Genomic DNA, 25,777 nt, shown 5'->3' with positions numbered 1-25,777 from the left:
GTGTATACCACATTTTATTTATCCATTCATCTGATGGACCCCTGGGATTGCGTCTGCCTTGTGGCTATTGTACGTAATGTTTCTGTGGACATGGGGGGTACAGAGGTACACTCCTTTGGGAGTGTATCTGGGTATATATACAGCTGGATACTCGTGTACCTAGTATATCTAGAAGTGGAGTTGCTGCATCTTACAGGACCTTGCTGAGGAGCTTCCGTACTGTTTTCCATAGCGGTTCTACCATTTTGCAGTCCTGCCAGCAGCAGTTTCTTTAGATCCTTGCCAACACTTTTTTTGTGTGTGTACTAACCATCCTAATTAGTGTGACGTGATGCCTCGTCATAGGTATGTGTGTGAATAGATGTCCTACTGACATTCTTCAGAGTTTCTTCAAAATGCCGTTTTCTCTTCTGCCATGGGCTTTGGACGTCTATCCCATTTGCACGGAGTATCTCCTCTTGCCTCCTCCACCTCTTCTTCCAGGGTCTAGCATCCACTCTTCCTTTCGATCGAAGCCTTCAGAACACCATAACTCTTCCTTGTGGCATTTGTCATAGTTACACGATTTGTCATAATTACACGATTAATGCCTAATCTTCATCAGTGGACTGTAAGCTCCTTCAAGGTAGGACCATATCTGTATTTACTTAAAATTGTCTTTTCAGCACCCAACTTAATGCCTGATATATAACAACAACATCATTAATAATCACTTGTACTGTGTAGCATTTACTGTGTGGTGGATACTATTTTTAAAAATATGTAAAGTATCTGGGGTGCCTCGGTGGCTTAGTTGTTTGAGCATCAGACTCTTGATTTTTGGCTCAGTCTGATCTCAGGGTCCTGGGACTGAGCCGTGCATCGGGCTCACACTCAGCAGGGAGTCTGCTTAAGGATGCCCTCTCTCCCTCTGCTGCTCCCCCTGCTCACATGCTCTCTCTCTCAAATAAATAAATCTTAAAAAAAATATGTAAAGTACCCTTTCTAATGTGTAGTGCTATGCACTTTTTTATGGTAGGCTCCACGCCCAACATGGGGCTTGAGCTCCTGACCCCGAGATTAAGAGTCACATGCTCTACTGCCTGAAGCCGGCCAGGCACCGCCATAGTTCTGTGCATTTTTGACAAATAAACAGTTGTGTAACCACCACCGCATCAAAAATATGGAACCGGTCCCTCACTCCCCAAGACTTCTCTGTGTTGCTTCCTCCCCTTTCCTTCTAAGTATTTTTCCTCCCTGTGTTATTGAGATATAATTGACATATAACATTGTGGAAGTTTAAGGTGTATTCACAATGATATGATACACTCCTGTCTTACAAAAAATGACCACCGCAGTGGGTTAGTTAATGCCTGCACCGCCTCACGTAACTACCATTTCTTTTTCATGGTGAGGACATTTAAGATTTACTTTCAACAGCTGTCAAATATCTAACATAATGCCGTTAACTATACTTTTTTTAAAAAAATATTTTATTTATTTATTTGATAGAGAGAGATCACAAGTCGATAGAGAGGCAGGCAGAGAGAGTGAGGAAGGGAAGCAAGCTCCCTGCTGAGCAGAGAGCCCGATGCGGGACTCGATCCCAGGACCCTGAGATCATGACCTGAGCCGAAGGCAGCGGCTTAACCCACTTAGCCACCCAGGCGCCCCGCCATTAACTATACTTACCATGCTGTGTATCCCCAGAACTCTGGGTCTCCACCTTTTTGTGGGCCTTTTCCTTGGACAGGCTTCATATATTTTTCTGTTTCCCCCATCCCTCTTAGGTGGGACAGGAAGGCCAGAATGGGCTGCAGTTGGGTATTTTTCCCCCCTCCGGTCGGTTAGGTTCTGATAAAATCCTGATTGGTTATACCTTGGTTAAATTGTTTTTCCTGAAGACAGACTTTTTAAAAAAGAACAGAATGCTCTGGTATCTTTCAAAATGATTCCTTTTCCCCATCCCCAGCTGGAAGCACAGGGGGATTTTCCTCTGATACTTACTGTGAGGATCTAATGAGCTCCTGAAAGTAAAACAAGAGTCTAGGGGCCCGATGGCTGGATCCCCTGACGTTTTTCTTTCTCAAACTCGGCCACACTGAACCTCCAGCAGTCCATCCATTACAATCTGGGTTTGCTTACCCCGGGGCTGGTGTGCACACTGGTTTCTGCTCTCATCAGTGTAGTTCTTTGTAAGAGCCTTTTGGACTTCCCAGTTTTAGATGCAGTGGGTGACTTACTTTTCTTACAGATCTGAGAAGAGTTGATTTTTCTGTTTGTTTAGCTTTTTACTTCTTATTAGGACAGAGTGATGATTTCTGAGCTGCTTTTATGGAAGACTGGAACCCAGAAATCCAAACCTAAATTCTAAACTTAAATTATTTTAAATTCTGTTTATGTTCATTTCACTTTCTGAAATCCAGTGGATCTAAATTTGTTGTTTCTACTGACAGCTTGTGATGCCGCCTTTTCTTTGTATGTTTGGTAATTTTTGATTGGTAACTGATTTTTGGTTCAACCTCATCTGTGGGAATCATTAGGTCCTAAATTGGGAATATTTTCACAAGGACAAGATTTGCATTTGCTCCAGTCCAGAACCATGGGGTGCTAGGAATCTGAGATAGTTTTTGCTACCTCTGTGGCCCCTGCAGGATATGTATGATTCAGTTTCTCCACCGTGAGGTTGGACCAAATTTTGGATATCTGATAGGGTGACCAACTGTCTGGTTGGGATTGCCTGGGATATGGGACTTCCAGGGTAAAACTGGGACAGTTCTGGGCAAACCGGGATGATGAGGCATTCTAATTCTGATTCCAGGGTTTATATCTGCATTTTCCCAGATAATTCTGGACATATATGCATCTTACATGTGCATTTGCCAGATAACCCTGGCTTTCTCTTATGTTTGTGTGTATGTGGCTTCCCTGGAGATTTCTCATACTTCCCTACAAGTCCAGCAAAAAATTATGTCTGTTATAATTTACCCAAAATCTAGTGATATAGTAGTGGGCAAGCTCTTCAGAGCATCCTGGAAGTATAACCTGTAATTTTACTTTTTACATAAGTTATTGAGAACGTGTTTCCATGTTACTCCATAGTCTTCTACAGTATAATTATTAGGGGTTGCATAGGATTGCGTTTTATGTCTGTACCAACACTTACTGAATCAATATTATGAAAAATGCTGTAGTGAAAATCCTTACAGCTAAGTCTTTGCACAGTTCAACATTATTTCCTTATGATAAATTTCCAGAAGTAGAATTGCTGAATCGAAAGGTATGCAGCATTTTAAATCTTTTGAATCATATTGCCAAATTGGTTTCCCATTTCTTTACACCTTGTATGACACTGGGAATTATCATATCTTTTAGTCTTTATCACTTTGAGAAATAATAAAATGCTCTCCTTTGTTAAATAAGGGACATGATCTTAGATACTAGTGAGCCCAATGTACGGTACCACCGTATTTCGACAGCCAGGTTTCAGGTACACATTCGTTTTTAGAAATGTCTCACCCCCACTCTCACCGGAACTGTTAGTCAAGAGGTTTGTCTTACAGCCTTCTTATCCTTCTTTATCTATATATAGATAGATGTTCATATTCTTAGTACTAGCTGGTGAAGTCAGGCATAGAAAATAAATAGGGAGTAGCTTTCACTGGAAATGTACCTCTTTGCTGTACTCTGAACACAGCAGTGGGCCCCCAGCTTCCTCCCTTACTCACATGTACTTTGGTGCCTGTCTGCCGTAGGCTTTCAGAAGACCCAGATTCCGAGTGGCTGGTGCAGAGAACCAGGGTCTGTACAGAGAACTTCATCAGTTAGCATTTACTTCCCTTTTTCTTAGAAAACTGAGGCTCTGTAGCATATGAAGTACCTTATTGAACATTTACTTGAATGCAGTGCTGGTGGGTACTGGATAAAAGTTGGAGTGTAGGAGTTTGTTTTTTAGTAGATCTGATGACTGACACAGAAAGATAGCTCTACCACAGGCAGAAAAGAGCCTTGCCATGCGAGTCTGCATAGCGCTTTGGTGTCTGCACTACATGTGCAGGAGATGGTGCCGTTCAGAGCGAGACTGAAGCCCTCTGAGGAATGCGTCTCTGGAATTGACGGCGCAAGTCAATGGGAAAATGATTGGATATGAACATGCTTGTAGTAAGCACGCATCTTTTGCATAAGCCTGGGCATAATCACGCACACACAGCTTCATTATCTCACTAGCACGTTTTAAGAATTCCGGGCTGGTGAATGAGAACACAGTAAATGCATTAGATCATGACTGAACTCCGCTATCCTTGCAGGGGTGTTGTGTTTTCACGTGTATGGTTGTTCGTCTGTAGGTAGCTGAAGGACAAGTCCCTACTCGGAGTACCCCTGCCTTAAAAGGTAGTCTTGCATGGCAAATTTGAGCTAGCCTCTAGGCAGCTATTGGAACTAATTAGGAACCAGTTAGAACTGCTTTGGGTTAGGTGGGTATTTGTGGGTTGTGAAAAATTCCCCAGGGAACAGAGTGACCGTAATTAGAGGCAGGTTGTTGTAGTTACTTTAGTTAAGAAGAAATGTAGAGTTCAGGGTCTGTTGCCAGCTGTGGAAGGGGGCAGTCAGGGGAGGCCTGGGCATGGGGAGAGCTGCCTGGCCGAAGAGCTGAGTTTCACACAGTAGATGAGGGACAGCAAAAAGGGGAAATTGGGGTGGGTTTATTTCCATCACCAGGTAGGATAATACTCATTTTCCTTTCCTTTGCTTCACTCCACCTCCAGACAACTTTAGGGTGTTTGGAACATTTTTATTCAAAAGTTTCTATGGTGTTTTTTTTTTTTTTTCTCTCTCTGCTTTGTATTCATTTAACATCTGTATATTTTTTTCCTGAAATTGACTGTTTGCTTTTCATCTCAGTCTTCTGCTTAACCATTCTATTAAATTTTTATTCTTTAGAAAGAAAAGAGCTTTATTCTAAAATTTCGTCTCCATTCATTACTCTTTACATGCATTTTCTTTGTGGATGCCTCCTTAGTTTGAGAACTTTGTGTCTTTGGAACTTTATTGGGATTTTCTAGATTAGGAGAGTACTTGTTAAGGTTGGATATAATAATTTTTAAAATTCTTACTAGATGATTTAAGTTTTCTAAAAATCCCAAAGGATTGGGGCATAATTTAGTTTCATAGTTTATTAAACCTGTTTATTTTGAGATACCATACATGTTGAATATGTTTGACATATAGGTAGTAAAGTATAGTCAGAGAGTTAGCACCCTGTAATCACCACCCAGATGAGAACATGGGGTATTGCCAGTACCCCGGCAACACCGCGTGTGTGTGCCCCTTCCCATTCATAGTCTGCAGCCCAAGGTCACCACTGTGCTGCTTTGTGTTATCTTTTCCTTGCCTTTAAAATTCTAGTTTTATTATCTTTGTCTGCAGTCTTAACTGGTAAAATTAGTTTGGCCTATTTTGAACTTTATGGATTCATATTGTAGGTATTTTTTCGTGGGATCCCTTTGCTCAACATTATTTTTGTGAAATTCTGTAAAATCTGTAAAATTCTGTAAAATCATGTTCTGTATTGTGTTCATTACAGTGCTGTATACAATTCTGCTGTTTGAATCTGAGGCGCTCGCTCCATTCAGGTTGGTGTCATTGTTTTGGCTCTTGCACAGGATGCCACACCTCCAGCAGGGAGTCCCAGGGAGCCCAGCCCTGTGTCTGGTGCACACATTCCAGAGTGGGCTACCTGGTCGCGGGGTACTCATATCTGTGGTGGTCCTAGCTACTATCCCAAAGTGGTTGCATTCTTACAACTTCCAGTGAATGTATTTCTATTAATCGTGGAAATGAAAAAAATCTTTCCTAATTTATTTTATCTCTGATCTCTAATATTAATTCAAGTGATTAAAAATAAACCAAAGATGTATTTTTCTCCCCACGTCTCCCACTAGTGAATTTTATGCATGTTGGTGGAAAGTAGGAATCAGAACAAAATATAGTGAAATAATTCTAATTAGAAAATAAAGTATCTAATTACAGACAAGGGAGGCAGAGAATGCAGCACAGGGGCCTTTTGCCTACTACTTAGTTAAGATTTGTTGGTTGGTTAATCTGGGAGTGTCTAGTTCTGCAAGGTTTCCTCTTCTGAACAGTGTACCATCCTGTCCCTACATTGTACTTTTCCGAATCTGGGGCTCCTGATTTGCCATCAAGAACTGGGTGGTATGGAGAGTCAGATTGGGAAACATCTTAAAAGTTTACTGACTCTTTCACCCCTGTCAGGTTATGAAGTCAGTCAGACCCACCTACTGTGTAAGACCGTAATCTCCAAAAAGCAGGGCTTGCTTTTTCAGTGGTTTATAAGAATAGTCTGAAAATAAGCTCTAATTACCAAAAACAGGCCTGGGCCTGTATTATAGTGTTTAGGGTAAAAAATACCATAATGTCAGATTTAGGAGTATTTACTTTCAGTCCATTATTGAAAGACTTTTTTTAAGTATAATTGCTTTTCTTAATTTACTCGATTTTAAAATTAAGGTGAGGGACGCCTGGGTGGCTCAGTTGGTTGAGCAACTGCCTTCGGTACAGGTCATGATCCTGGAGTCCCGGGATTGAGTCCCACATCGGGCTCCCTGATTAGCAGGGAGTCTGCTTCTTCTGCTGACCTCTCTACTCTCATGCTCTCTCTCTCTCAAATAAATAAATAAAATCTTAAAAAAAAAAAAATTTAAGGTGAAATATACATAACAAAACTTACCATTTTAATCACTTTTAGATATAACCTTATATAATATACCATTTTAATCACTTTTAGAATAGGCAACCCAATGGCCTTAAGAATATTCACATTATTTTGCAGCCATTGCCACTGCCCATCTCCAAAAATGTTTTCATCATCCCAGACTGGAATGCTGTCCCCATGAAATAACAGCTCCCTAGGCCGCTCACCCCCAGCCCCTGGCAGCTACCATTCTACTTTCAGTCTCTGAATTTAACTCTTCCAGGTGCTTCATAAAAGTGAGCTTACAAGATTTGTCATTATGTGACTGCCTTGTGATTTCATTGAGCAGAATGTCTTCACGGTTCATCCCTGTTGTAGCACGTGTCCAACAGAATGTTTTTTCTTCTTCTTGGGTTTTGTTTTGTTTGTTCATTTTGTTTTGTTTTTTTAAGAGAGCATGTGCACATGTGAGGGGTGGGGAGGGGCAAAAGGAGAGAATCTTGTGAGGGCCTCAGTCCAGGACGCTGAGATCATGACCTGAGCTGAAACCGAGAGTCGGACGCTTAACCGACAGCGGCACCCAGGTGCCTGTAGGTTCTTTGTTCTGAAGGCTGAGTCAGAGTCCCCTGTATGTGTAGACCACATTTCACTTACACTTTCCATCTGGCTGTCGACACTGGGTGGCCTCCACCTTTGGCCTGTTGTGAATAATGCTGCTATGAACGTGGGTATAAAATACTGTTGAAGTCCCTGCTTTCAGGTGTATAGTTGCTTTTTAACTTTTCTATACCAGAACCCTTTTACTTAGGAGTGTTGCGCTGATAGTGAACTGCTCTCCGAAGCCGATCAGTTATATCTTCAGTTTCTCATCCTCCTGAGTACACGGAGCTGAAGGAAGGGAAGTGTGCCGTGTCACTGATTGCTGTCCATGGTCACGCTAGAATAGGGGCCAGCCTTTCAGTGCCCGGGATACTGGTATTTTGTTGCTGACTTCTGTATCCATTATTCATCTGAGTCATCATAAAGTACTATGTCATTTTTTCTTTTTCTTTTTAAAATTTTTAAATTTTTTATTTAAAGATTTTTATTTATTTATTTAGCAGACAGAGATCACAAGTAGGCAGAGAGAGAGGAAGGGAAGCAGGCTCCCTGCTGAACAGAGAGCCCGATGTGGGGCTCGATCCCAGGACCCTGGGACCATAACGTGAGCCGATGGCAGAGGCCTTAACCCACTGAGCCACCCAGGCGCCCATATGTCATTTTTTCTTAATATACCTGCCTTACTTGTTTAGCCTATATAGTGCTTTATAATTTTAAAAGTTGGGTTAAAAACCATAGCCACATATAAAAAATGAAACACTTTTGTCTATGCTTTTACTATAGGAATTTATCCTACATACTTTAGTATAATAGTTATTGAAGGCTTACATTTTGGAGAGTTAGCATATATCAGTGGTTTTCAAATTTTTTGGTCTCAGGGACCCTTCATAGTCCTAAAACTGTAGAAGACCCACAGGGCTTTGGCTGATGTGCATGTTAGCTGTTGATATTTACTGTACTAGGAATAAAACAGAAATTTTTAACAGTTATTGATTCATTTAAAAATAATAAGCCCACTAAACCTTTTAAATATGTTTCCTATGGGGGGAAAAAAACCATTTTCTCACTAAAAACATTGAAACCAAGAAGATTGGCATTATTTTATATCTTTACAAAATAACTTTAACATCTGACTTAGTAAAAGATAGCCGGCCCCTCGGATCTGCTTCCACAGGCTGTGGCAGCATGCTGTTTGTGCTAAAATAAATGAAGAAAATCTGATCACACAGATATGTAGTTGGAAAAGGAAGAAGTATTCTAATAATCTTTTCAGATAATCATGGATTTTTTATACTATATTAAAACTTAACAAGTGACATTTTCTTAAAGGTTAGTAGCAATAGGGAATTTTAAATGTTATTGGTGAGTTTTTCATACTTGGTTAGATCAAAATTTTTTTGTCTTTCTTGCACCTCAGTGGCCCTTTTACTCAAGTGTAACTTGTAGCCTTACGGATTGGTCACTTGGAAAATATTGGTCCACCAAGTTATGTGTATCTTCCAGATACACACTATGAGATATGACATGTAATATAAAAAAATGCACATTTGTTAATGTTTACCTTCAGTTGCATGCAGGTTATCTTTAAATCTTAGGGAGCTGTCAAGCTCATGGTGATAGACACTGGTTTTCCCAAAGTTCTGGTTTTAACTTGAGCACTCAACTTTTGTTAATAGGTAGCAAATCCTGTCAGTTTTTTCCTTAAAGGGACATGCTCCCTTTGTTCATGTTCGAGAAAATGTCTGCCGAAGACCCAAGCCTGGATTACCCTAATTTGTCATTCATTCTTCTCAGTAAACATGGAACAAACCTCAGCTCAGCTTGTAATTTGCACGACAGCACAGGTGCTTCTCCCGGGTCACCCTTGCACTTCACGAATGAGCAGGGATGTGTCCTGTGTGCTGGGTGGTTTGAAACACAGACTATTAACCAACCATGTGCTAATGGTTGAGACTTAATAAAATTAATATGTACTGCATCCAGAATATTCTTTTTTAAAAAAGATTTATTTTCTCTTTCTTTCAAAAAAAAAAAAAAAGGATTTATTTATTTATTTATTTTAGAGAGAGAGAAAGCACAGAGGGAGGGGTAGAGGGAGTGAGGGAGAGACTCTGAGCAGACTCCCGGTTGGGCACGGAGCCCTGCTTGGGGCTTGATCGCAGGACCCTGAAATCGTGACCTGAGCCACAATCAAGATTTGGTCACTTAACTGACTTAACCACCCAAGTGCCCCTGCATCAAGAATATTGTGAAGTGAAACTGACATTTTTACAAAACCCCGTGAGTACTGGTACCTTTTGGTACCAGTGCCTTCCCTGGCACTAACGAGCTGAGTCTGACCCACTGTTGCTTTCGCACCATTGATACAACTGTCAGTACAATGAAGAAGGCAAATAATGTCTTAGTGTTATTATGAAAATATTTTTGACATTATGGATCCCCTGGGAGGATTTCAGGGGAATGGACAGTTTACCCTGTCATACATAATGTGGATGCTTTAATAATCATGGATTCTCCTATTAAATAGTTTAAAACCTGTGTGTATATAGCTGGGTCTTGAGAAGTTGTGTCTGCTTTTCCCATCTGTGGCTGCCCCAAGTCAGAATAGGGACTAAGGCTATGTTATACAGTGGTATCAGCATTTGAGAAAGAAGAACGTGGTGTGACTTTGAATTTTATAGCATTTGTTTTTACTCCCCCTCCCACAGGTACAAGTGCTTCCTTGAGAGAATTCCTGAGAGAATGTGGTTTTGATTTATAGGCTCATACAAAACATATATACCATGACTCATCTGAGTTAGAGTATCTCAGGGAAACTACATGTAGCTGCTGCCTTGCTCCTGCCCGCCTCCTGTAAACTTTGACTTGAATACCTACTTTACACTGAATTCTATGCCAGCAATGAGAAAGACAGGTTCCCCGCCCCTAGGAGCCTAGAGAAGAGTGTTCGAATGCAGGGATTGAGTGCTATTATGGAAGGTAGTCCCAGGTGCTCTGCGAGGCTTTGCCGAGCAGTTGTTATTGCAGGCGGCTCTTAAAGGAAGTGTGTGGGGGCTTGGCAGGGAGTGGAGACATGAAGGAGAGGAACGACACAGTACTTTCCAGGGCAGGAAATGTCCAGATGCAACAGTGTGACACAGGCAGGGCTGGACCCCAGAGGCTGTGGCCAGAGAAGAGGAGAAGGGTCTTGCTGGGGTTTGATCCCATAGACTGGAGGTTCTCAAAACCTGGTCCCCAGACCAGTAGCATCAACATCTCCATGGAACTGGTCAGAAATGCATAGACTTTCAGTGGCGGGTGTTTTTGGTGGAGCGAGACTGTTTAACTGCCCTCTAGGGGACTTCCTGGGCCAGGGGAGAACAGTGTAGGTTCTTCAAGTAGCCTTGAAACTTAGAAAGGTTACCCTGAGGGCCCTCTGGAAGGTGGGATAGTGTGGGATGGTGTGGCATTGTCCAGTGTTTTTGTGGGTGGGATGCAGGCCTGGACTGATGGCAGTAGGAAGGAAGAGAGAGCGAGGATTTGCTGGAGGTAGATTCTCCAGGACTTTATCACTAGTAGACAGCTTATAAGCTATGAAAATAGCTCTTCTTTGCTCTGATGTGCCAGCACTCAGGGATGGAGGCATTCTTAAAGGCCCTTGCTTCTTGTGTCTTCAGGCAACAGCTTTTACCTATAATGAAAAAGCCAGTCAGGTAACTTGCCTGAGCCTCTTGAGTCTCCTTTTCGAGGTTGCCCACTTAATTAGGATGATGGCCTCCAGAGGGCCAGAGTTGGCACATGCGGGACGAGTCTTAGAAAGGATGGCGCCATCTGGGAGAGCGGAGGGGATGATTTTATTCAGATACGTCCAGCTGCTGGCAGATTGAATAAGTGCTACATGGCATTCAGACTCCCTTTGTTGTCCCTTGGCTCTGAGCAGGCTAGGTGCACCACTTTCCTATTTGAATTTGAGCAATCAGTAGCTCTGTTTGGTGAGTGTGTGTCTGAGTGTAAAGATGGGGTCCCCCAGTTTCAGTTACAGCAGTTATTCAGTTAGAACCTTTCTTCATCAGGGTGTTGAAGTTCTTTTTTTTCATATCGTATTTTGTTTTACAGATTCGTGAGGCTCCAGGGCCTTCAAGCTGTGATTACTCAGATGGTTCCTGAAATGACTGGGAAGGCGGACGCTTTGGTGCCCATCGAAGAGCATATGTCTGTGTATATCTGAAACCTTCTTTGTACACACACACATTTACACCAGAAGACAGGCTCATTCTTGTGCACACTTGAAGAGTTTTACAACTGATGAAAATTAATTTAAGAATCAGATGGATCAACTTGACACTACTGGGCCCAGGAGCCCGGGGAGAAAAATATGTTACTGATGGTCAGTTTTCCACATGGTCTTCACGGGTAAAGAAAGTTTGCAAAAAGAAGAAAAAAAAACTTTCACGGTTCAAGCCTCAAAAATACCTCTGCAGCTTAAAGAAGGAACTAAGTGAGAAGGTGGCTGGGGGAGAAGTGTGGTGTCGAGCGGTGCAGGCAGCGTCATGCAGTGGGCTTTGCACTTTATTTTCCAGTGTTTTTGGTAATTTGGACAGACTTCAAAACTCTGGACTGAAGTAATTCTGGCTGTGTGTGACTTCAGGAAAGCAAGGTCAGGTATGATGGGACAAATCTGAACGATGAACTGGTTCCTTTGCCTTTTTCAGTTAACTGTGTTCTCGAAGTTTTAATTTATTATTTTCCTTTTCCTTTCCCGTATCTATAGGATAATATTTTAAAGTAGCAACTGAAACCAGTATTTACAAAGTAAGTATCAAGGAACATCCAAGCAAAGCTTCTTTTCCTTGGACTGCACCCGTGGCGTTTGCACGCATCTCTGAATGTGAGCCGGAGAGCGCCCGTCAGCGGGACAGGCTGACTCTCTAGGGATCAAGTGCGGGAGACCTGGACTCTTGTCTGCGCTTTCTCTACTTGATGGACTTAATTCTGAGATGAGTCTTTTTTTTCAAGCTGGAGAAATAGGTGATCTTTAGGAGCGGAAAGGGGAGAAGCCAGAAGGGGAGGGAGGAAGGAGACGGGGTAAAGAGACAGAATCCTGTAGTGACTCTCGGGTTTGTCAACCAGAGGATTTAGGATTCACCCGAAGCGAACACTCAAGAGCTTTAGAACCTTCTGGCTCCCAGTGAAGTGGTTTTCTCTCTCCACCTTTATGGCACCAAGGAGCGCACCGGTCTGTGGCGGGCCGGTCAGATGGAGCCCAGCTCTCTGCGAGGACACAGCAACCTGCCTGCCGGGAAGCCAGGCTGGGCCCTGAGGGGGGACGTTTCTGGTTCAGGACAGTGGGGAGAGTCTTTTTTCCTTCCTGAACTTGGACTGCTGTCTGCACAAACTCTGGTCTGTTTTGCACGGTTTGTGTGCCTTTTTTCCCCTTTATGCAATCTTTTTCAGCTTCAGCAACAGAAATTGGTCTAGTCGAGAAAACGTGCCAGAGGGTGGCTTCAGAAGGAAGATGATCCCATGTGTTCTGTCTCTGCATCTGAACTTTTGAAGAGAAAATTCCAGCTCGAGGGATTCTTTAAAGCCTTAAGTTACTTGAAATCTATGTATTTGCAACCCTTTGTCTCTGGAATCATATTACACTAAACTGGAATCTCAGGCTGAATGAGAATAACCAAGTTGAGTGAAAAGAAGAAAACCCCGTTTCTTGATCAGCACGTGGTAATGTGGCTCTTCCTCTAAGGACTTGAAAATAAAAATGGACACGTGTTGTTTTTAAGCATTACCTTTTCCTAGCAGACTGCCATCATCTTTTCTAGAGGGATTTTTTCACTATGCATTTGGGTGGATCTTTATAAAATAACCTTGTAATTAGATCCAGGTCGGTCTTCATTAAAAGGGGTCTGGGAAAACAGCGCAAGCCAACCACAAAATCACATCAGTCAGTTGATCCATGAAAAGAATCAGTTTGAGTTTTTTGGCATTCAGCATTACTTTTTAAATAAAACGGTTCACTGAGAAAAAGTATGTATGCAGCAGTGGAACATGGGCCTGTCCTTTGCAGTGACTCCAACATCCTCTGCCTGTCCTGGAAGGGGCGTGTTCCCAAGAGTGAGAAGGAGAAGCCGGTGTGCCGGAGGCGCTACTATGAGGAGGGCTGGCTGGCCACGGGTAACGGCCGTGGCGTCGTCGGGGTGACCTTCACCTCGAGCCATTGCCGCCGGGACAGAAACACGCCGCAGAGAATAAACTTCAACCTGCGGGGCCACAACAGCGAGGTGAGCTCGGGCTCATTGCACTTTCTGTCTCAGTGTCTGTGGTCTTGAGCCTGCTCCCCGTGGGTTCAGAGCTCGCTTTGTCGTTTTCTCCGCTTGCTGCCGAGGGACACTATTCAAACTGTGAATTCTGTCTCCCGTGTCCCAGTGGGAATGCGTTAAGGTGGACACGGTTCCCAGTAGCCTGTGTCCCTCCCCGAGCGTGTCTGTTCTCTTGGGCGCCCTCACTCTCCTCTCCTGGCAGCGTGCTACACGCCGGCACGGGCACGGGCACCAGGGCGGCTCTGCCCAGGCTGGGAGGTTCGGTTGGATGATCTAACCAGCGTGTCGTGCTCTCGGCCTTTTTAGTCACTCTTTCTGCGTAACAGAGTTAACTGCCCCTGTGTGAGGCTGGTGCTGTCAACAGAAGGGTGGTAGTGTCCTTTTCACCTTCAACGGTTAACAGCCGCCTTGCTCTGGGTGATGGTTTAACACCTGCCATGTATTTCTTGTACTTGGAGGTGCAAGAACGAAGGAGTTAATTGGGCAGAGGTGACACTAATCCACTGGACAAGAGCCATTGATTTTCCTATCTGTTGGGTGTATGATATTGAGATTGTGCTCTATCTGCATACTTAACACAGTTAAGGATCTGTGCACTAACACTAGTGAGAAAATATGACTAATTTGGGGTGAAAGCCAATGAAAAATCATTGCAAATCTTTTTTGTCTTCCTTATGAATTCTTCACAAAAAGGTGAGTTGGTGGATTTGTGGTCACCCATTGTGGTATCCTAGTGATGGCTGCAGGAGACGACTGGGCTGTATTTCCGGGGTGCGGTCCTCTCCCATTTCTGTTCCTTTTGTCCCCATATGCTTGTTATAAGAAGTTCTAGCTCCACCATTTAACTAGCTGGTGTGGTCCTGTGCGAGTCATTCAAGTCATTAGATCACTCATGGTTAAACTGAAATAATAATTCCTTTCTTTCAGAGTTGTTGTAAGGATCTGTGAGAATATGGTTTTGTGAGGGCTTTGAAAGTGGCGGGCTCTGGGCGTGTGGATGACGACATTGTGTGCCTCGTACGCCGACTTACTTAACTGTATTCTTACTGTCCAGCCCTTGCATGCTACTCAGTACCGTTCCATTTCCTTACTAGTCTGACTTGTGAGGCCAGGAACAGTGTTTTTTGATTTTTGGTTCACAGTTAAGAGTTGAAAACACATATGCAGTCGGTAGGTGTTCATGGCATCTCTGCCGAGTGCTGGGTGCTGTGTGGACTCGCCACCACGGGCCGAGATGAATTATGGATTGTGCCTGCTGGGAGTCCACCATCTGGCAGTAAAGGCAACGTGTGCACCTGGATATCTCTTTCTCTGTGTGTGTTTCAGCTAAGTATGGAAAGAAAGATTTAGGTCATTGAAAGAACTAAGGCTGAAGTTTACACAGATTTTGTTATGAAGAGGACCTTTCTGCGAGGTCTTGAGAAATAGAATTTGGATAGGTTCCCCCCGCTCCCCAGAGGATACAAGAAGATTAAGCTACATTCTGGCCTCCGAGAAGCAGTTTCTCTCTTCTGTGTGACATGAGGTGCTGGGTTTCCTTTGGCTCCAACCTAAGCACATGTCTGTATTCACCTTATCACACCAGGGGTACCCCCGGGAAGATGCATTTGGAGTCTGGCTGGACAAGGACGGGACCTGTATGTATATTTTGCCATCCCTGGGACAAATCCACCATAGTCGATAGGAGGTTGACATGCTTAGCTCTTCCTGCTGAACTATGAAATGTTTACTGTGTACAGGTATACCCTGGTTTGTAATGGGGATTTTACTCATATCAGGGCATTCTGTACGCCAGTTAATCCAGGGCAGAAGGTTTAAGCAAGGTCCTGCCTTAATAATCTATCTGATTTACACAGTGCTCAGATGTAGCTGTTTCTGGGCTTAATGTATCAGCATGCAGTTGCAGTCAAGTTTGAAAATTGACATGCTCGTCTTCACAACCTGAGTTAAATAAATATAATTTGTTAGTGACTCACTTTGGGTGGCTCTTCTGGTCAAGCAACGAGCTCTGTTTATTGGAGCATATTTGAGTATGCTAGGTGAGTATGTCTGTCTTGCCTCCTTCCCGGTAGGCCTTCTAAGTGCTCACCATGTAGGTGAATCCCATTCAGAGAGCATGAACCAGAAGCCGCTGTTCTTTGTTGTAATCGATGGGGGAGGCTCTCTGTAGGGTCACCCTGCTGGTGCAGTGGGGGCAGAAGGAGCTCACGGCTGCCAGGTGGAATTGGGGGCTTTGCTGGTGTGCATAGGAGATTTGAAAGTTTAATTATATGCAGATAATTAAAGATACCAATTGCAAAACCACAGTCCCTCAGCCTTTCTTACAGTTTTTCAGGTAAACTTGTACATAATAACAATGAAACAAACAGTGGGTACTTACCTAATTTTATATGCTGGAAGGGAATTTAAAACTAAAGGGTACTCGGGACGCCTGGGTGGCTCAGTTGGTTAAGCAGCTGCCTTCGGCTCAGGTCATGATCCCAGCGTCCTGGGATCGAGTCCCACATCGGGCTCCTTGCCCCGCAGGGAGCCTGCTTCTCCCTCTCCCTCTGACTCTGCCTTCCACTCTGTCTGCCTGTGCTCGCTCTCGCTCTCTCTCTGACAAATAAATAAATAAAATCTTTAAAAAAAAAAAAAAAAAACTAAAGGGTACTACTAAGTTGATCCATTTTTATTTTCCAGCGTTAGGATTAAAGCTTTTCTGAGTGGGGAAAATGGGATAGGAGGATCTTCATAGTGAGGCTGGAAGGGTGGAGCAATATATGAATGAAGTAAATGTATGTTTAAAAATTTTATTTTTGGGGTGCCTGGGTGGCTCAGTGGGTTAGGCTTCTGCCTTCGGCTCAGGTCACATCTTAGGGTCCTGGGATGGAACCTCCTCATCTGGCTCTCTGCTCAGCGGGAAGCCTGCTTCCCCAACTCTCTCTGCCTGCTGCTCTGCCTACTTGTGATCTCTGTCTCTCACTGTCAAAAAATAAATAAATAAAATCTTTAAAAATTTTTATTTTTAAATTTCCCAATTGTAGCCATAGTTAATTTAATTTTCCTGGTGAGGGATAGATCTTCTTTTTTATTTGATCCACCGATGTAGAAAGTTGAATTAATAGCATTGACTTAATTTATTATGGAATTTATTTGATTATTTTAATATTTATTATGTTCTTTAACTTATATTATTGTATTTATATATTTATAATTTTAAGATAGTTTATTATAAAAATAATAGTCTTCAAGAAGTAACGTCTAAACCTGTCATCCTGATGCTAAGATAGTGTATGGATGGCTTCAGGAAGACTCTTGAGTCAGAGTTTAACCAGATATTATAGGTGGAAGATGTATGTGAGAAACAGCTCTTTTAAATGTGTCTTATGAATCGCTATTTTGTTTTGTTTGTTTTTTAAAGATTTTATTTATTTATTTGACAGACAGAGATCACAAGTAGGCAGAGAGGTAGGCAGAGAGAGAGAGAGAGAGAGAAAGGAAGAAGCAGGCTCCCCTGCTGAGCAGAGAGCCCGATGTGGGGCTCGATCCCAGAACCCCGAGATCACGACCTGAGCCGAAGGCAGAGGCTTAACCCACTGAGCACCCAGGCACCCTGACGAATTGTTATTTTGAACAGGGAACTGTTTTAGCGAAGAAGCAGAAATAAGACTGTTTCTCTATATTGAGATCAGAGTTTTGTTTCACCTAACCTGGCTTACCTATTTTTATGCCAGAGCTCAGGAGTGTGAGTTCGTCTTTATCACAGGAACACGTACACACAGGTAAATGCTAATAATGAAAAATAGCGGTGTTCTCACTTCTGTTTCCTGCCCCCGCCTCCTGTTCAGGCTGTTCACTGAAAGCTTCTTTATTACCTGTTTGATTAATCAGTGTTGGGATTTTGTATGTTGGCTTCTTTCCTATCTTGGCAGGTGATGCGGCTCTCCCTTCCTTAGTCGCTCAGCCCAGCCTTGCCCTGCAAGCCAGTCATCCTGGTATTGCTCTGTCGTAATTGGGTAACTCATTATTCAGTGTTTATGTTATTTAAACCGTGTCAGTATTGTGCCCAGGCAAGTCAAGTAGGATACTATGATTTTATTTCCTTTACTGTTCAGGAATTTTTTCCTTTGCGAGGAAAGTAGTCTTCCTTTGCAGGATGCCTGGGTGGCTCAGTTGGTTAAGTGGCTGCTGTTGGCTCAGGTGATGATCCCTGGGTCCTGGGATTGAGTCCCACATCGGGCTCCTTACTTAGTGGGGAGCCTGCTTCTCCCTCTGCTTGTTGCTCCCTGTGCTCGTGCTCATGTGCTTACTCACTCTCTCTGACAAATAAATAAATATATATTTTTTTTTTCCTAAAAAAAAAAAAAAAGGTTTTATTTTTCCTAGTGGTTTGGTTTCTTTATCTGTTGCAAATCTTCCAGCATTTTCAGTATTTTTCTACATGTTCAGACCAGTAAGATGATTTATTTGTTCTTTCTGTTTTTGGTTTTTTCCCTGGGGACCTCCATCTGGGAGTCCTTTGCCCTCCCCCTACTCTTTGGAGGACTTGCTGTCCAGCTCACTTACTGAACTTCCCTTTTTCATCACCTTGATAATTTCCTTTGCCTCTTACTTTTGCTATATCTTTTGGTTCTTTGACTTTGTATCTTTCTCTTTCTTGGTTTACCTCATTTTTTCGCTGGAACATAATCACCAGTATTTTCCTAAGAAAAAATTTGTAAGTCATGAATTTCAAGACATACGTCTGAAAATGTCTTAATTCTTCCTTCACTGTTGATTGATAGTTTGTCTGGGTATAGCTTTCTAGGTTGGTTTCTTCCACATTTTGACAGCATCTTTCCATAGTCTTCAGACTTGGAGAGCTATTATTGGGAAGCACAGTAGTTCAGACTCTGAAGCTAGACTCCAAATCCTAAATTTAAGTATATTATTTAACATCTCTTTACTGTTAATCTTCTCATTTGTGAAATGGTTTACAAATTGTACTTTTCTCATGTAGATTTGTTGTAAGGATTAAGTGAGTAACTGTAGGTGAAGCATTTAGAACAGTGCCTGGTACATCATGGGGGCTTTATAAATTGACTGTTATTATTCTAAATCCTCTATATGTGATCTGTTAAAAAAAATCTGCAAGTTTTGGCAACTGCTCTTTAACGTAGATATTCTGGAATTTCATGATGATGTTTAAAAGTAATATACCATAAAGCTCTTTGGCACCTCTGTGTATGTGTGCATGGGAGGGCGTTTCAGCTGGTGGATTTTACTGTGGAATAATCTGGGGGAGAACCGGCAGTTTCTTTGCTAACTGCCAAATGTCAGCATCCAGGCATATTTCTCTGGGGTTGTTCAGTTTCTCTAGATAAGGCCCTTCCAGTCACATGCCTGTGAATTTACTTCTGCTGCCAGCATTAGAGAGCTAAGGGGTGCGTGTGTGTGTGTGTGTGTGTGTGTGTGTGTGCTGGGGAAGAGGAGGCGATAGGAAGAGGTGAAGCAGCTGGTATTATCTTGTGCACTCTGTGTTAGACGCCATTCTAAGAGCTTTAACTCATTTAACTCATCAACTCTCCGATTTTGAACCTGTTTTTATCATATTTTATAGCGGAGGAAACTGAGGTACAGAGGGAGGGGCTAAACAGCTTGCCCAAGGTGACATATCTCTCATTGACAGAGTTGAGACTGAACCAGGAGCCCCATAGATTCATCCTCTTAACCTCTCAGAAAATCACCCAGGGTTCAGTCCCTCTACCATCTTCATGGTGCCAGGACCCAAGGCTGTTGTCTTTGGTTTGTGGTGCCGGGAGAATGAGCTGTCATCATCTGACACTGTGAGGGACAAGCCTGCCTGCTTCCATCAGGAGTGCTCTGAGGGAAGGAGCATCCGCTGCTGCCCTGTGCCGTGCTGACTCGTGTGTGGCTTTTCTCCGGGCACCTGGGCTCATGCCTAAATCTTTCTAGGCTTTCTGCTGCTGGCATCTCTCTGGAGGCACTCAGTTTAGCTTTGTACTATTCTGGGACTCCACTTGCCACTCCTTATCCATTTTCTGTCTTCATTTGCTGTGATCTGGGCGTTGTGGAATATGGCCTTTGTGTTTGTTTTCATCTCTTTCTTTCTCTCTTTCTCTTTCTTTATTTTTCACGAGCAACCGAGGATAAGAGAGAAAGAGAAAGAAAGTGCACTATGGGGGCAGGGGCAGAGGGGAAGCAGACTCCCCACTGAGCTGGCCTGATCTCCCCATTAGGAGATCATGACCTGAGTGCAAACCAAGAGCTGGTCACTTAACCTACTGAGCCACCCAGGCGCTCCTCTGAAGTGATTTCTGGGAGAAGGATTAGGACCATCTTTAGTTTGAAAACTTAAATCCAAAATCTCCTGTTAAGATATTTTTGAAGGTTCTTAAAAGCATTAAATATAGATTTTTCCCCCTAAACCAAAGCCAGAATATAATGATGGCATTAATTTTTTTTTCCCTTAGCAGTTTGTGTAAAATTTTTTTTCTCCTAACAGAAATAAATAATCATGTCTGCAAGTAACTTCAGTGTAGGAAAACATGGTCTTTTGGGTGTATTTCTGCTAGAGAGAATGAGAGAGGAATGTGGACACAAGGCAATAATTTTTTTGGTAATAGCCTCCTAGGGAAGCAGCTTCAAGCTACATCATGTCAAAATGAGAGTGAGTAAGATTATTACTGAAAGTTCTGGGCAAATAAGTATTTCTCCCAGTATAGAATCTGTGTTCATGATTTATTAATAGGTGAGCCCATGGGTTCTTGGACCTGACTGCCTCTGTGCTGTGGTTGTATTATCCGTAAAGGACGATGACACCTGCCTCCTGCAGTGCTGGTGACCGAAGTTGGAATCCACAGATGATATACACGAAAGAGCTCATAAGTCTTTGTTCTTTCTTGATTACTGTTAGACTCACTGTCATCCTTGGGTATTGTACCCATTTGCTTTTCCTTTCAAGGCTAAAACAGTGGAACCATGGCCTCTCTGCTGAGGAGTAGCCTCATGTTTGCAAAATATGGGAGTGGAATGTGAGGTGGGAGGCAGGTGAGGTATTAGGAGCAGATTGGAGGTGTTCTTGCTAGGAGTGGGGCTGGGCTCGTGCCAGTAGTTTTATTATAGGTTTGGGATTCTGGAACATTGGTCACCTCATGAGTATTGCTTCCTTTACCTATAAGGCATTCCTGACTTCGTTTTAAGCAGGGCTCATTCATCCCGCCTACTTCCATCTGAGCTCACCGCACCTGCCTCACGCCCTCAGGTGTGGGGGAGCCGTCTGTCCATCCCCCGGCAGGCACGATGCAGCAGTGGGTGTGTGGCACTCGGGGCAGTGGGGGTCGTGCTCTAACGGGAGGTTTGTGGCTGAAGTTGAGCAACATTGTCTCTCTGGGATGTGGTCTGGGCCAGGCCAGGAGGGTGCGGGAAGGGAGCGAGAAGGGAGCGAGAAGGGAGCATCTGTACTGTGCCACAGTTGGGTATTTCTAATTGGGTCCGCCCACATGCTGGACTCTGAACTTCCAAAACAAACATGCCTGTGCGTTTTGCCCATGATTACACCGCTGGGTGTTTTTGTTGTACCTTCTGGCAGCCTACATTTGGTTTCTCTTCCTCATTATTGCTGTTTTATGGAATCTTTACTGGCATTTGTTGTTTTTCCACTTGGCCTACTTAGATTTGGTCTACTAAATACAGAGGAGATTGTCTCGTCCCAGGGGCCTTTCTTTGTCCTGGAGTGACCCTCCTGTTCAAGCTCACCTCTAACCTCTTCTGCTGCTTGTGACCCCCTAACGGTGCTCGAGACAGAAGCCAATTTTGTCTGTCTTACCGCTCTTCTCTTTCCTTGCTTCTTAGGTTGTAGAGTTTAAGGACATGGTCATTAATCAGAGCCTTAAGATAAATAAATAACGTTGGAAATAACATGGTTGTAAGGTCTATTTTATTAACTTCTTTGTAGAAGAAATAAATGTTTAATGGCTTTGTTGATAAGATGCTGTAAGTTAATGTTGAGGGCTTGGGAAGTTGATCTTCTTCATTTTACTCAGAGTTTGAAAACAAAAATGTGAAAAACCGGCTATTGTCTCTCCATTTACTTGATGTTTTCGTGATCTTGGATTTTATTTTTCCCCTCTTCAGGAAATTTGCTATAGATGGCATTTGTGACTAATTAGGGACTTACCTAAACAATATGACTGAAGAGCTCTTTCCTGTGTTCTGGGCCTTGAAATTTTCTTTAACCTTAATTATGCCTTCAAAAAGCCTAATTATCTACCTTAGTTCCAAGATTGAAATTATTTTAAGGTAGTTAGGATCTGTAACGTCAATTGACATTTTCCCCTAGTAATGACATACTTGTTTAATTGATGAATACCTTTTTATTTATTTTTTAAAGAGATTTTATTTATTTATTTGAGAGAGCACATGTGCACATGAGCAGGAGGGAGGGGCAGAAGAGGAGGGAAAAGCAGACTCCCTGCTGAGCAGGGAGCCCAATGCAGGGCTTGACCTCGAGATCATGACCTGAGGCAAAGGCAGACACTTAGCTGACTGAGACACCCAGGAGCCCGAGATAAAATACCTTCTTAAAAAAAAAATTACTGTATTTTAGATCAGCATTGTGCAACAGAAACATGATATGAGCCTCATATATAATTTGAAAGTTTTTAGTAGCTACATTAAAATAAAAAGTAACAAGTGAAATTAATATTAATGCTTATATAACTCAATATATCTAAATATTTCAACTTGTAATTGATATAAAAACTATTATGTTCTTTTTTTCATATTAAACCTTTGAAATCTGGTCTATATTGGGTCTATATAATTTCAAATTAGCCATATCTCAGTTGCCACCTGTGGCTCGTTTGGACAATGTAGTTTTGGACAGCACTGTTTTGAGTATTGTGGCAGAGCTGCATGCCTACTCCAGAGAGATTTTTAATGTATGTCTTAGAACCTTGGATGAAAGGCATTTTTAAAATGTTTTTATTGGGAAAAAATTTCAAACTTATACCAAAGTTGCCAGGAAGTAAAAAGAACACTGAGTTTTTACTCAAAATCACCTCTTGTTAACCTACACTCATTTGTGTTATGTGCTCCCTCCTTCTCTTGAGCCCTCCCTTCCATGCCCTGTGTGTGTGTGTGTCCCTCCCAAATCATTTGAGAATATTTATCTTGATCTTTATCCTGAAGTATTTCAGTGTATATTTCCTAAGAATAAGGACATTCTGTCACATAACCAATATAGTACAGTTACCAACTTCAGCAAATACAGCATTAATTTAGTACTTTAATATATATATATATTTAATTTTAAAAAATTTTTACTAACACATAATGTATTATTAGCCCCAGGGGTACAGGTCTGTGAATCGCCAGGTTTACACACTTCACAGCACTCTGCATAGCACATACCCTCCCCAGTGTCCATAACCTCCCTACCCTTTCCCTACCCTCCCACCCCCCAGCAACCCTCAGTTTGTTTTGTGAGATTAAGAGTCTCTTATGGTTTGTCTCCCTCCCCATCCCATCTTGTTTCATTAATTCTTTTCCTACCCCCCAAACCTCCCACATTGCATCTCCACTTCCTCATATCTGGGAGATCATAAGATAATTGTCTTTCTCCATTCGACTTATTTTGCTAAGCATAATACCCTCTAGTTCCCTCCACATCATCGCAAATGGTGAGATTTCATTTCTTTTGATGGCTGCATAGTATTCCATTGTAGATATATACCACATCTCCTTTATCCATTCATCTGTTGATGGACATCTAGGTCCTTCCATAGTTTGGCTATTGTGGACATTGCTGCTATAAACATTCAGGTGCACTTGCCCCTTCGGATCACTACATTTGTATCCTCAGGGTAAATACTCAGTAGTGCGATTGCTGGGTTGTAGGGTAAGTACTCTAATATATTTTTGTCCATATTCCACTTTTGTGAACTTTTTTCTCTAGTACAGGATCTAGGTTAGGATCACATATTGCATTTAGTTACTATGTATCTTTAAGCCCCTTTACTTTGGGACAGTTCTTTAGGGTTTTTGTTTTGTTTTTTGTCTTTTATGACATTGGCATTTTGAAAGAATACTCCTCCCCCTCTTTAATAGAATGTTCTGCATTTGGAGTGTGTCTGATTTTTATTATTATTAAATTCAGGTGAATCATCCCCAGCTGAGTCCTCCATGAGTTATATTGGATGCTGGGTCTTAGGGTATCACATATGGAGGCACACGGCATCTGTCTGCTCCTCGTCGCTGATGTTAATTTTGATCCAGTGTTCTGGCTGTGTAGTTAATGTGTTTTCCCCTTGTATTTACAAGCAGGCAGTGGGAGGATACTTTAAAACAATGCACATTTCCTGTTCCTATGTGGATTGATCATCCATTGATTCTTGCTTGAACCAGTCTTGCTTTGCAACCAGTCTTTACTGTGATGGTTGCAAAACGCTGATTTTAAACTCCAGTCCTCCCTGCATATATATATATATGCATATATATAAACACATATATATATATATATACATATATATATATGCCTCTTTGGGACATGGCAAGATGTCCCAGCCTCATCTCATATATAATTTCTCTGAGGAGAAATTCTGCTTTTGTCGGGGTATGGAGGGATATGGTGGTATTAGAAACCAAGATCTGGCCTCTAGATGTGACCATTGCTTCTGGGTGTTCCTTGCCATTGGGCTCTCAGTGGATGTATATCTGCAAATATACGTACCGTGGAGGTCTGGGTCAGTTAGGAGACAGAAACCCCATTGTAGGTTAAACAGGGAAAGTTTAACAGAGAAACTATTAACTGATAAAAGCGTTACAGTAAATACAAAGAAACTATGGGACCCTAGGACTGGGGGTGAGGACCTAAGGAAAAGACATGCTTGGAAGGAGGTTCAGATCTCTCTGGCAAAGGTGTGGTTCATCCCAGCAGATAGCAGAGGAGTTTGTTGGCTGAGCGAGACTGGAGCAGTCCGAAGGCGAGCAGTAAACAGCTCTTTGGAGAGTAGTCAGAGGAGCGAGTGATCACCAGCTGGTGGTGTGGGATGCAGGGGCGGTCTGTGGGTAGAAGGTTCTCAGAGTGAGTGGGCCACACGGGAGCTTGGAGGAAGGGGGCTCACAGAAGGAGTGACCACTCAGTGTGTAGCCTTCCAGGCCATGGACAGCTGGGAGAACAGGTGGCAGGGGCTCTGGTTTCTGTGGTGAGGGGACTGCAGAGATGTTACTTGCCAAAGGCCAGGGGCTCACAAGAGAGACTGTGCTGAGCGAGTGGCTGTGGCAGTTTCTACTGGATTTCCTCACACCCACCCAGCATCCCCCCACCCCCATGGCCCTTGGGAATTCTCACTCCCCAATGGTGTCCCTCCAGTGCCCTGAACTGAAAAAGTTGAACATCACGCTCATATTAAAGGAGAAACGCTTAAGAGAATTCCATTGTCTTACCAGTGCAGACATGGAAAGGTGCATTTGGAGCTGAGAGGTGATAAACTGACACACACGTGTATAGCACATGTGTGTATTTAGGAGTCCTGAGTTTACGCCAATATTTCCAATTCCATACCGCCCCCATGGCTTCCTTCATTTGATATTTGTATTTTTCCTTCCATAGTTTGCTCAATCTCATAATACATCTGAAATAGTCTCAGAGTCTCCCTTCCTAATACAGAAACACACCTACGTAATAAGATATTACAGACTGAATGTCTCCCCAAGATTCATATTTTGAAGCCCAGTCTGCCAATGGGATAGTATTTGGAGATGGAGCCTTAGGGAGGTGGTTTGGGTTAGAGGAGGCCATGGAGTGAGGCTCCTGTGATGGAATTCGCTCCCTTGTAAGACGAGACACCAGAGAGCTTGCTCGCTCGCCCGTTAGTGTGCAAAGAAGAGGTCAGGTGAATGCACAGTGGGATGCTGGCCGTCTACAAGCCACAGAAGATGCCTTGTTATGAAACCTACTTTGTCGGTCACTTTGAACCTGGATTTTCAGCTTCTAGAATTGTGAGAGATAAAATTTTGGTTGTTTAAGCCATTCAGTCCCTGGTATTATATATTAGCCACTGAGCTAAGAGAGAAGATCTCAGGGTCTGCTGGCAGGGTGTCCCTGCACGCCACCTCCCCTCACACTGGGGACAACTAGGCAACAACTGATATTCTTAAATGACTTGGATTAGTTTCTCTCTACTTTTTCTTTAGTTTAGTT

At 42.8% G+C, this 25,777-nt stretch overlaps 1 protein-coding gene across 6 annotated transcripts in view; it reads left to right on the top strand.

Annotated features, from left to right (window-relative positions):
* Positions 1-25,777, top strand: part of TULP4 (TUB like protein 4) — a 228,207-nt gene that overhangs the window by 48,376 nt on the left and 154,054 nt on the right. For 3 of the 6 annotated variants that reach the window (XM_082729563.1, XM_082729562.1, XM_082729564.1), the window contains one exon: positions 11,387-13,551. In XM_082729563.1, the coding sequence (XP_082585689.1) occupies positions 13,300-13,551 (252 nt within the window). In that variant the 5' untranslated portion in view covers positions 11,387-13,299. The remainder of the gene's footprint in view (positions 1-11,386; positions 13,552-25,777) is intronic. The other 3 variants (XM_082729565.1, XM_082729567.1, XM_082729566.1) reach the window with 2 other exon arrangements.

This window comes from Mustela nivalis (assembly GCF_964662115.1).
Source record: "Mustela nivalis genome assembly, chromosome: 5".
Taxonomy (NCBI): Eukaryota; Metazoa; Chordata; class Mammalia; order Carnivora; family Mustelidae; genus Mustela; species Mustela nivalis.
The sequence above is the reverse complement of the archived record's forward strand: the minus strand, read 5'-3'. Positions and strand labels throughout refer to the sequence as shown.